The following is a 12265-nucleotide window of genomic DNA, read 5'->3' on the forward strand; positions in this document are numbered from 1 at the left end:
GAAAGAGGCAGGAGAATTACTAATGGAAGCCATCCAAATATGAGAAATGTGGAATAGGGGATAGGTGTTCCTCCCACCACCATCTTTTAACTATAATTCCATGCCAAAACAATCTTATACTCTTAAACTGTGTGTGTGTGTAAATGTTCACATAAAGTAAATAGTATGATGACCCCCCATCTTTCCCTTAACCAGCTAAAACAATCTTTTTTTTGTTTCTGTTAATTTTTTTAAAAAAAATAAATTTATTTTATTTATTTTTGGCTGCGTTGGGTCTTTGTTGCTGCGCGTGGGCTTTCTCTAGTTGCAGCGAGCCGGGGCTACTCTTCGTTGCAGTGCACGGGCTTCTCATTGTGGTGGCTTCTCTTGTTGTGGAGCACGGGCTCTAGGTGCATGGGCTTCAGTAGTTGTGGCACGTGGGCTCAGTAGTTGTGGCTCACAGGCTCTAGAGCACAGGTTCAGTAGTTGTGGCTCACAGGCTTAGTTGCTCTGCGGCATGTGGGATCTTCCCGGACCAGGGCTCGAACCCATGTCCCCTGCACTGGCAGGCAGATTCTTAACCACTGTGCCACCAGGGAAGTCCCTAAAACAATCTTTATATCACACACACACAAACACACCCCAATTAACTCATGACAACACAACAAATATTTTTGGTTTTAGAATATTCAGGAAAAATTAAGTCTTTATGGAAGTTAGTACGCATCAATAGTACAAGAATTGCTGATGACCTGGCTAAAATTTGATAAACCACCACAGAGATAATCAAAATATACAAAAGAAAAGTTGAAACTGTAAGTTCAGACAGTGGGTTTTAATTTAGTAAACTACTGTGTACTTAGATGAAAACCAATTAACACTGGAATTGCATTACAAATTTGAAATTGTAATGAAGCAAATAGCTTTCATGATGGAACTGAAACACAAATATCAATAAAAACAAAAAAGTTCCCACTCCAATTAGGTTTCAAAATATTTGCTCTGCAGGTGGAACTCAGAGAAACAACAAAAACATTTAGAATTAACTCAATAGCTGAATAGAAAACCTTATTTCATACAGTTAGCTGACAATTGTATAGTAGTTTGAAAAAAGCTCTTCTCCTTGTTTGATGTCCCTGAGTGCGACAAGAATGACACATCGAAGTGGACTAAAAACAAAAAGAAACATAGACAAAATTAGGAGTATTAACAGATACAAGCTCATGTTTTAATACAACCAATATGGATTTTAGAGAGAGAATTTTATTCAGATTCCTTACTGTCATCTTACTTTATGTATTTGATTTCCATGAGGAAATAGTTCTTATCACTGATGAAGGCATTTTAGAGTATGTTTATTTTGTATTATTTAAAAAGACCAAAAATCAATTGTTTATACAACTGACTACTTCTTTTGAAAATGTTGTTTCTATGTTCAAGCCCTCAAAACTGGTATCACAAAAAGCATTTTAAAATGACATTTATTATAATTCAACACTTTAAAGAAATTAATTTGTATCTTTGTATTCTGCAAAGCTGGAAACATTACTTTATAATTTATGGGAATTAAAAAAAATACTTTTTATGGACACAACAAAACATAATGCACACCTTCAATGTTCCTACTCATTTAACTTTTCCTGTACTTGTTGAACAGTAATAATATTATGCCCCAGAGTATAAGGCTAAAAAAACCTCATTGTTAAATACACACACACATAGAGAGACATGAAAGTTATCAAGGTTTAAGTACAGGGAATAGTCTAAGTTTTAAATATCATTCATCTTCAAAAGACAATTTAATAGGACCTGTACAAAATAAAGTTTGCTAGCAATTGGCAGCTCAGTGAAATGATATAAAGACAATGTCTTCCTATAGCATTGTTAATAAAGAACTCTTAGCTCTACATAATTACTTATATTTAAAAATTGTTACTTGAGTATTCTCGGTAGACTTCCACTTAATGATCAATCAGAGAAGAAATGTTACAATAAAAATACAGGGACTTCCCTGGTGGTGCAGTGGTTAAGAATCTTCCTGCCAATGCAGGGGACACGGGTTCAATCCCTGGTCCGGGAAGATCCCACGTGCTACGGAGCAACTAAGCCCGTGCACCACAACTACTGAGCCTGTGCTCTAGAGCCCGCGAGCCACAACTGCTGACCCTGTGTGCCAGCACTACTGAAGCCTGTGTGCTCTAGGGCCTGCATGCCACAACTACTGAGCCCACATGCTGCAACTACTGAAGCCTGTGTGCTCTAGGGCCTGCATGCCACAACTACTGAGCCCACATGCTGCAACTACTGAAGCCCGCATGCCTAGAGCCCGTGCTCTGCAACGAGAAGCCACCGCAATGAGAAGCCCACGCACTGCAACGAAGAGTAGCCCCCGCTCGCTGCAACTAGAGAAAGCCCATGCGCAATAATGAAGACCCAATGCTGCCCAAAATAAATAACATTATTAAAAAAATACATATATTCTAATCACTTATATGTGGAATCTAAAAAATACAACAAACCAGTGAATATAACAAAAAAGAAGCAGACTTAGAGATACAGAGAACAAACTAGTGGTTACTAAGGTCAATATAGGGGTGGGGGAATGAGAGGTACAAACTTCTGGGTGTAAGGCCACAAGGGTGTACTGTACAACATGGGGAATATAGCCAATATTTTGTAATAACTGTAAATGGAAAGTAACCTTTAACAATTGTATAAAAAATAAATTGTGGTAAAAACAAAAGCAAATTAAAAAATACATATCTTCTGAATATTTCCCTTTTTTTGACTAAGTTTCTGAACCTAATAGTGAAGTAGGCAAAAGAAGTAATAGTGTAATTTGGTCCCTTTCTTCAACTGGGTGCTTCCATGTAAAATGGAGAACAGGATCCTTAAAATAATTAAAGTAAAATTTATTTGAAGATTTTGTAGGTAGGAAACACAACAGTCACCTGAAACAAACTTTAAGGTTGATAACTTATAAAATACTACACAGAATAAAAGTGGGTAATAATAAGCAGAATAAGCTAAGTTAATGGAAAATTTTTAATTTCAAATAACCTACATTAACACACTAAAGTGTGATGCACATAAAAATCTGTTATAATTTTTCACTAAAAAAAACTTACCCCAATCTCTATATAGTTTTTTCATAGAAAATATATATTTTTTAGGTACAGCATAAGACAGAAGATAGGAAAAGCTCTTCCAGAAGACTAACCTTTGTTTGTCATAGCTGTATGCAATGTTTGGAAGATATTGCTTCAGTTCTATAGGGAAAACTGCAGGCACATCAAATTCCTGATAACAGACATTAGCTGCTCTGTCTAGGAACAAGTACAGAATTTTTAGAAACAGACATTTTATAAGGTCATGGAAAACAGTACTGAATTATGGCACTTGATGTATGGTTTTCTAAGTTATCAGAAAATGTTCAAATTAATAATCACTATTATGTTCCAGGCACTGCTAGATTATATATCTATAGAAATATGTTTGGATGTTGTATTTACTTTTTGAAGATCAGGAAACAGGTTCAGAGAGGGTAAAGGTTAAGTAGAAGAATCAGGCTTCAAATTCATGTCTCCCTAACACCAAAGTCTATGTTAAATGTAGCCATATGATCAAACTTGTAGGAAAGTTAAGTCCTAGAGAAGGTAGGTAACTCACAAACTTAGCAACAGAAAGGGGATACCAGTCTAGTGTCTAGTGATTAATCTATAAGGCTATGTTGAGGCACTGACAAAATAATGTCTAAGTTAACTATTAAAAATATTAAAATAATAATGATCAAAAGGGCAGTTATCAATTGCCTATATTTACTGAAAAATCAGAATAAAAATAGTAAGTTAAAGAATTCCAGTTAATGTATATCATTATCTCCCCAAATTCTCTCTTTGATATCAGCTGTTATAAAGTTAGAGTTTACTCAAGGGCTTAGAATAGCTGAAATGTTAACTCAACTGCCTCTGGCACTCAGTCACATGGCAAAGGAGGAGCATTACCACTGCTGTATTTATATCTCACAGCCCCAAGGTGCCAACTTACCATTTGAACAATTGTTGACATACTGTCCTACAGCCAGTGGATTATGAATTTCTGACATTAGCCATGTACTATCACTCATTTTTAAAGGGCCAAGTTGATCCCTCCCATTGCAAGATCTGAAACAGGTGAAAGCATTAGCTAAGAGATTGTTCCTCTGTATCTTAAAATTGAAAGTTAACCCTAGAATTGAACAGTGAAATTTTTCTTAAAAAACTTTTGTCTAATCAATAGGGCAGCTGCCTAAATGATTTTTCTTTAAAGTACAAACGCTAGTGGTCAGAGTCATTGTGGTGTGGTTCTACCTCCTATAATTGAATTTGAACATGGCACCAGCTTACCTATACACGACTTTTGATATTCCTTTGTCATTTCCATCAATGAGTACCCCATCCAGGCATCTAAAAATAAATGGATTTCCAATGGACTGGAAAAAGATTGGCTCGTAGTTTTGATATACTGTACCTAGTGTACAAGACAAAGACATTATTATAGCAACCTATAAAAATCATAAACATCATGATAAGGACCTTTCTCTGGAACATAAACATAATGTGGAAGAATCTGTTTTAATTTCTCTGCCTTTTTCTAAAGTTTCACCTCCAGTCTAGACCATCAGATTCTCTTCGGCTACCTTCCCTCATTAAAGAGTGGCCAATAGCAGAAGGAGCACAGAACCAACTTGTCCACACAGCCAAATAAAATATGACTATTTTGGTTAAAAAAATGTGAACACCACATTTTAGGTTCAGTTTTACAAAGCTGTGTTTTTGTTATTATTTTTTAAAGTAGAGTGTGATTTGTCATCTATTAAAGAGCCTTTTAAGAAAAGTATTTTTATTAATAATCAATTAAATAATGTAGATATATACGGGAATAGATGAGTCTGACATTCAGGTTGTTTTTCCTTTCATTGGCAATGAAGGAAAGGAGAAAATTAATATTTACAGGGTGCTTCCTATGTTCCAGGCATCTTAATCTATTTAGTTTACTATTAATTTGTTTGTTGCTGGCTTGTCCTATTTAGTCTTTATGGAGTTAGGATAGTTGTGTAGGAGGAAACTGAGACTCACTTGCTTAGGGACACAGAATTAAAAAATAGTAGAATGACTTTTTAAAAACACAGGTCTATCTGACAAACATTCACGCAGACTTTCCACTACACCAAATAATATGTTTAACAAGTAACATTCTACTTAGCATTCTAGTCAATGATCTTTTGAAAAGAAGCTTCTTTACTTTTCAAGTTTAGAAATGGCAGGAAGATCTTTATTCAGTGATTTATAGGTTTAAATTTTATCTTTCATGTTTTAACCCATATCATTTTTTACCTTTAATTATTAATTAGCTAAGCCAAACTGACTTAATCTCTAGTGATTTCTAAGTAATCAGTCTTATCAAAGTAGGCCATACTATAATCTCCTAAATTTAAACGTTGATTAGAAAAATTTCCTTAAAAGAAAAATGTATTTATCCCAACAAATACTCCAGGATACTTTCTAATACATGAGATAACTTACAAACAGTTAATTTCCAAATCAGGGTTTAAAAATCTGTGGAAAAAAGAAATCTGTGGAAATCAGAGTTTCCAATACAACCCCTTACTCTAAGGATTACAGGGATAGGCATTTTGTTGAACTTATATTTTTTTATAAGAAACTCTTGGCCAAGTACTAATTATGTCATTACCAGGATACATAGATACAACCGCGCCTTTTGGTACCAATCCTTTGTTAACGAAGACACCTTTTCCAGCCGAAATCAGTGTGCTAGGTGCTCGGGTGACACTGAAACCCAGTGTCTTATAAAGAATTTCTTCTGGTGTAAAGGTATTTTGCTGTTGATGTCTGTATTCAAGCTGTTTCACCCCTGGATGCTGAACTGACAGTAGGTCTTGATATTTTGATTTAACAGGTTCTGGAAGCACAGTCAAGATATCTGATTGTTTATTGAAATCATTTACGAATAGAGCCTGGAAAACTTTCAGTAATGTTCCTAGGACCTCTTCATCTGAGATAACTTTGTCTTTGGATTCCTCTGGAACATATCGGAGGGTCCTGAAAATGGGAAAAGTTTCTATTCACTACCCTCAACTGATAAAAGCCAGACTGTCTTGATGTCTTCTGGGTTACTGGCCTGTATAAAGATTATTCTCATGTGTTTGAAGGGCATAAAACCAAGTAGTTCAGAAAAGAGTTTTTTAGGTTTAGTTCTAGTTACCTGACTCCCAACAATACCTACACAAGTCAACAACAGCTAATGCTTATGAAAGGCCCATTACATGCCAAATTCTGTTGGGTCCTTACATTCATTACCCTATTTTTGCAGACAAGGAAACTCAAGCTTGGAGATGTTAGGGAACTTGCCCATGGTCCGAAAGCGGGTAAATGGGAAAGCCAGAAGCGGAAACAGGGCTAGTTCCCCACTACACCCAAAGCCATTATGTGAATGTTATTACATAATGAGAATCCTCATATTGCAATGGCTCTTTTCACACGCGTGTAGTTTCAAAGACAAATTTAAGTTAACATATATTTTGTCACATTCTCTCCCAGGAGTAATTACTTTTTTGTTTTTAATTTAATTTTATGTATTTTTTTATACAGCAGGTTGTTATCTATTTTATACATATTAGTGTATATACGTCAATCCCAATCTCCCAATTCATCACACCACCACAGTAATTACTTCTTTAATGATCACTTATTTCCGTAAATAATTTTTAAGTATTATTTTTACTTCTTGGTTTACTTAAAGGAACCAATTTCTGCCTCACAATTCGATAGTAATGATGCAGGTGAATTCACGTTTCCGTAGTATGAAACTCTGGGAAAGCTCTTTGGTTATTAACCAGCCTTCAACGGAGCTCGTCTGCCTATTTAAGTGAGCATTACGTTGACTTCTTCCAGACCACAAGCAGGCCACTTACTAAAGCCGGCAATAACAATGATCCTACGGCCACCCACTCAGCTAGAGCCCCTTCTTCAAGCGCTGAATCCGTATTCTAAATCCAATATTCCGACACGCTTTTATTGGATTTTTACTCGTTTTTATACATCAGCTACACCAAGCTGTTATCCTCACAGCCGAGCTGCGCTCTTTTCTCCATACCAACTACGGAGCTGTGAAAATAAACCACGGTTTGGCTTTTCTAAGGAACTTCAAGCTTCTAACTGCCTTGGCGGAGAGAACGCCACGCACCCTCACGTTGTACAAGTTCTTTTCTTTTTCAAAAGTTCCTATTTTTCCCCCAAACCCAGGCACCCCAGCCCCTGCAGAAGCAAAAGCGAGAACTCGAGCCAAAGCCCGCGGGCGATCAGGTCCTAGCGGACCTCGCCGCGCCGGGGACGACGGGAAATAGGCCTTAGGCCCCGCCCACCTAAAAGCCCCGTACCCTCTTCAGGCCCCCAGCCCAACTCGGACTCCATCAGCCTCCGCCTCGCCCACCTCGGGCGCTGCCCACCTAGGGCCCCGCCCACTCAGGTCCCTGGGTCGTCTTAGGCTCCGCCTGCTTGAGGCTTCGCCCTCCGGAAGCTCCGCCCACCTCGGCCCTCTAGCCCAAGTCCCAGCGGTCTAGATGGCGTCGCTGGGTTAGAGGAAAACGGCCCCGGTCGAGCCGCCCCACCCTCTCACCTCGGGTTGTGGCTTAGGTTCAGCGCGATCCAGGGTACGAAGCGGTACTTGTAACGACGCCATCGCTGCCAGAGGCCGCGCAGCAGGCGGCCCGGCATGGGTGTCCTGTGGTGCCGTGATGAGGACGGCACGGGGGAGGCGGGTCTTCTCGGGCCCGCCCCGACCCGAGGAGGAGTAGAGGCCGCGCCGTCCCTCCCCTTTGCGGTCTCAGCACTCAGTGCCGCGCTCGGCGACCCTGGTACCTCCTGGCCTCCTGTCGCCGCGTCTCCGTGCCTCTGCTTTATTGACCCCAGCTCGCTGAAACAGAGGTGCGTAGAGCTGTGGGAGGGCTCCCTTTTCCTTTCTCCATTCGCTCGTGTATTTTCACAAACACGCGCGCACATTTAGGAGAGGATTAATTAGACCACGCTTAGTTGCAGGAGGGGTAAACTACTAGAATAACTCAACCATCTTCAAATCAGCAGGTGTTTATTAAAAAATAAATGTGTTGATGCCGTTTCCTCAGTCTGGAAAGTCAGCTTTCCTGTTCTTTGCCTGAGATTGAGGGTAAATCCTAACCTAAAAGTCTAAATTGAACTAGTCAGATCTAGTGAAAATTCAGGCAAATTCAAGTAACCTTAGGACTAATTTGTTGTATTCCAAAAAGGAATAAAAAGAAAGAAAAAAATATCTGTCAAAGTTTCTATTTCACTCTCCTATATAGGATAATTGGCAAACTCTAGAGGCTGTGCTGTCAGGTGTTGTGTTTGGTAAATTGACATCCTCCAGATTTACCTGATTTGCTAAATGGGGGCAATTCAGTTCCAGGATGTGTAACAAATGGCATTCAAAGAGTAACTTTAAGGTCTCCAAACTTAAAAGGAACTAAAAGGAACTAGTTGACTTCTTACCTATAGTAATATACTTATCTTTAAAAACAAAAAAGTAGTTTTTGTATATATTTCCAGTGCTTTAAAATTTTTTACCATATAGTTTAATCATCTACAATGTACCTCTGGTACAAAGGACCGTTTTGCCCAGATCTTACTTATTTACTTATTTCTTTACTTTTTTGAGGTATAATTGACATATAACATAATATTAGTTTCAAGTGTGCAACATAATGATGCGATATTTATATACATTGCAAAATGATCACAATAATCTAGTTAACATCTGTCACCATATACAGAAAATTTTCTTCTTGTCATGAGGACTTTTAAGATGTACTCTCTTAGTGACTTTCAAATGTACAATACAATTTTAACTATAGTTACCATGCTGTACATTACATCCTCATGACTTACTATTTTATAAAAGGAAGTTTGTACCTTTTGACCCCCTTCATGCATTTCCTCCACCCCCCAACTCCTGGCAGCCACCAGTCTGTTCTCTGTTTCTATGAACTTTTTTTTTTTTTGATTCCACATATAAGTGAGATTATACGCTATTTGTCTGTCTTATTTCACTTAATAATGCCCTCAGGGTCCATCCATGTTGTTGCAAATAGCAAGATAACGTGTTTTTTTATGGCTGAGTAGTATTCATTGTATATATATATATACTGCATCTTCTTTATCCATTCATTTATTGATGGGCACTTAGGTTGTTTCCATGTCTTGGCTATTGTAAATAATGCTGCAATGAACGTGAGGGTGCAGATAATCTTTTCAAGACAGTGATTTGGTTTCCTTCAGATACATAACCAGAAGTAGAATTGCTGGATCATATGGTAGTTTTATTTTTAATTTTCTGAGGAACCTTCATACCGTTTTCCATAGTGACTGCACGAATTTACAGTCCCACAAATGGTGTACAAGGGTTCCCTTTTCTCTACATCCTCACCAACACTTGTTTTTTGTTGTCTTTTTGATAATAGCCATTCTGACAGGTGTGAGGTGATATCTGTTGTGGTTTTAATTTGCATTTCCCTGGTGATTAGTGATGTTGAGCATCTTTGCATGTACCTGTTGGCTATTTAGATATCTTCTTTGGAAAACTATCTGTTCAGATCTTGAGGCCATTTTAAACCTCAGGTTGTTTTTCTGCTGTTGATAAGTATGAGTTCTTTATATATTTTGGACGTTAACCCCTTTTCTTCCATTCAGCAGCTTACCTTTTCATTTTGTTGATGGTTTCCTTTGCTGTACAGAAGCTTTTTAGTTTGATGTAGTCCCACTTATTTATTTTTGCTTTTGTTGCGTTTGCTTTTGGTGTCAGATCCAAAAAATCACTGGCAAGAATGATGTTAAGGAGCTTACTGCCTATATTTTCTTTGAGGAGTTTTATGGTTTCAGGTCTTACATTCAAGTGTTTAACCTATTTTGAGTTAATTTTTGTGTATGGTGTAAGACAGTAGTCCAGTGTCATTCTTTTGCGTGTTGGCTGTCCAGTTATCCCAGCAATATTTATTGAAGAGACTGTCCTTTCTCCATTGTGTATTCTTCTTTCCTTTCTTGTAAATTAATTGTTGTAAATTTATTTATATGCATGGGTTTATTTCTGGGCTCTCTATTCTGTTTTATTGATCTGTGTGTCTGTTTTTATGACAATACCATTCTGTTTTGATTACTATAGCTTTGTAATATAGTTTGATATCAGGGAGCATTTTGCCTCCTGCTATGCTCTTCTTTCTCAATACTGCTTTGGCTATTTGGGATCTTTTGTGGTTACATACAAATTTTAGAATTGTTTGTTTTATTTCTGTGAAAAATGCCATTGGGATTTTGATAGGGATTGCATTGAATCTGTAGATTGCTTTGGGTCATATGGACATTTTAACAATATTAATTCTTCTAATCAATGATAATTTAATATCTTTCCATCTGTGTCATCTTCAGTTTATTTCATTAATGTCTTATAGTTTTCACTGGACAGGTCTTTCACCTCCTTGGTTAAATTTATTCCTAGGTATTTTATTCTTTTTGTTGCAATTGTAAATGGGGTTGTTTTCTTAATTTTTCTTTCTGCTAGTTCTTTATTAGTGTATAGAAATGCAACAGATTTTTGCATGTTGAAATTGTACCCCACAAGTTTACTGAATTTGTTTAGTAGTTTAACAGTTTTTTGGTGGAGTCTTTAGGGTTTCCTATATATAATATCATGTCATCTGCAAATAGTGACAGTTTTACTTCTTCCTTTCTAATTTGGATGTCTTTTATTTCTTTTTCTTGCCTAATTGCTCTGGTTTGGACTTCCAATACTATGTTGAGTTTAAATTTATGGTGTTAAAATTACCTGTTGGTTATCTAAGTAATTCATGAAAACAGCATTCTCCTTATAACAAACAGAAACATGGTAGATAAGGCTAAAAAGTCTCCTATAACCACACCCTGTAACCTGTGCTTCCAGCAGTCCTGGTCCTTACCACTCTCCTCAGAGGTTATCAGGCTGATGTGTTTTCTGCCAATCTTATTTCTATGTATGTACCTATCTGTGTATGTTCCTGTAGAAAATCATAGAATTGTGTGTGAGTGTGTTTTGTATATTCAACTTTTATTTATTAAAGATATATTTTGGAATCTCCCCTTATTATTTTGTATGAATATACTTCATTTTTCTATTTCTGAGGTTTCACCTTTGAGTTTAATATTTACTGTAATTTTCTGGTAGGTATAATTTATAGAGTTTAAAAAGTTCTCTTCTGTTTTTGATTTGTCAAGAATTTTTGTCTTAAGTTTTGAATGATGAATATGAAATGCTTTTCTTTGCTATTTATTGAGATGATCACATGACTTTTCTCTGTTTTTCTGTTAATAGAGTGAATTATAATGACACACTGTCAAATGTTGCACCATCCTTGGATTCCTGAGATAACCCTACTCAGTTGTGAGTAACACTTTGGTCATACCCTATTGGTTTTTATATGCTTTTGTTGTCATCCCATGTTTATTTTGAAGTATTTTAAAATTTTTGGTTTCATGGCTTGTTTGTAGTTTTATTTCAGGTTTTGGTATTAGGCTTATGCTGACCTCCTAAAATGAGTTAAGAAGTGTTTCCTTCTCCTCTACTTTCTAAAAAAAATTTTTTTAAATATAAGATTGGTGTTATTCCTTTATTAAATATTGATAGAATTCTCTGGTGAAACTGTGGGTTTCTAGTTTTCATTGAAAATGAATTCAATTTCTTTTAAAGATGTAGGGTTATTCAGAATTTCTGTTTCATCTTGTTTCAAGTTTAGCCATGGAATTTTGTTCATTTCATCTAAGTTGTCAAATTTGGTAGCATAAAGTTGTTCATAAATATAATCTTACTATCCTTTTAATGTCTATATGATCTGTAGTGATAATTCATTCTTGATTTTGGTGATATGTTTTCTTTTTTCTTTCATCATTGTAACTGGAAGTTTGTGGATCTTTTCAAAGAAACAGCTTTTGACTTTATTAATTTTCTCTGTTGTTTGTCTATTTTCTATTTTGGCCATTTCTCTTTGTTATTATTTTATATGTCCTACTTACTTTGGGTTTATTTTGCCCTTTTTCTAGCTTCTTAAAGTAGAACCTTAACATCACTGATATTAAGCGAGTTTAATATTTACTGTAATTCTCTTCTTTTCTAATATATGTATCTAAAGTTAAAAATTTCCTTCCAAGCATTATGTTTGCTGAATCCTGGGAATTTTGATGTATTG

General features: G+C 36.5%; 1 protein-coding gene across 1 annotated transcript; it reads right to left on the reverse strand.

Annotated features, from left to right (window-relative positions):
* Window positions 1–736: 736 nt before the first annotated feature.
* Window positions 737–7754, reverse strand: SETD9 (SET domain containing 9; the record flags this gene model as incomplete). Its single annotated transcript, XM_079702977.1, has 6 exons — window positions 737–1148; window positions 3200–3305; window positions 4027–4142; window positions 4365–4488; window positions 5713–6080; window positions 7657–7754. 6 exons carry the CDS (start codon window positions 7752–7754, stop codon window positions 1061–1063), a joined length of 900 nt encoding a protein of 299 aa, XP_079559103.1. The 3' UTR covers window positions 737–1060.
* Window positions 7755–12265: the final 4511 nt, after the last annotated feature.

The sequence above is a fragment of the Hyperoodon ampullatus genome (assembly GCF_949752795.1).
Source record: "Hyperoodon ampullatus genome assembly, chromosome: 4".
Classification (NCBI taxonomy): Eukaryota; Metazoa; Chordata; class Mammalia; order Artiodactyla; family Ziphiidae; genus Hyperoodon; species Hyperoodon ampullatus.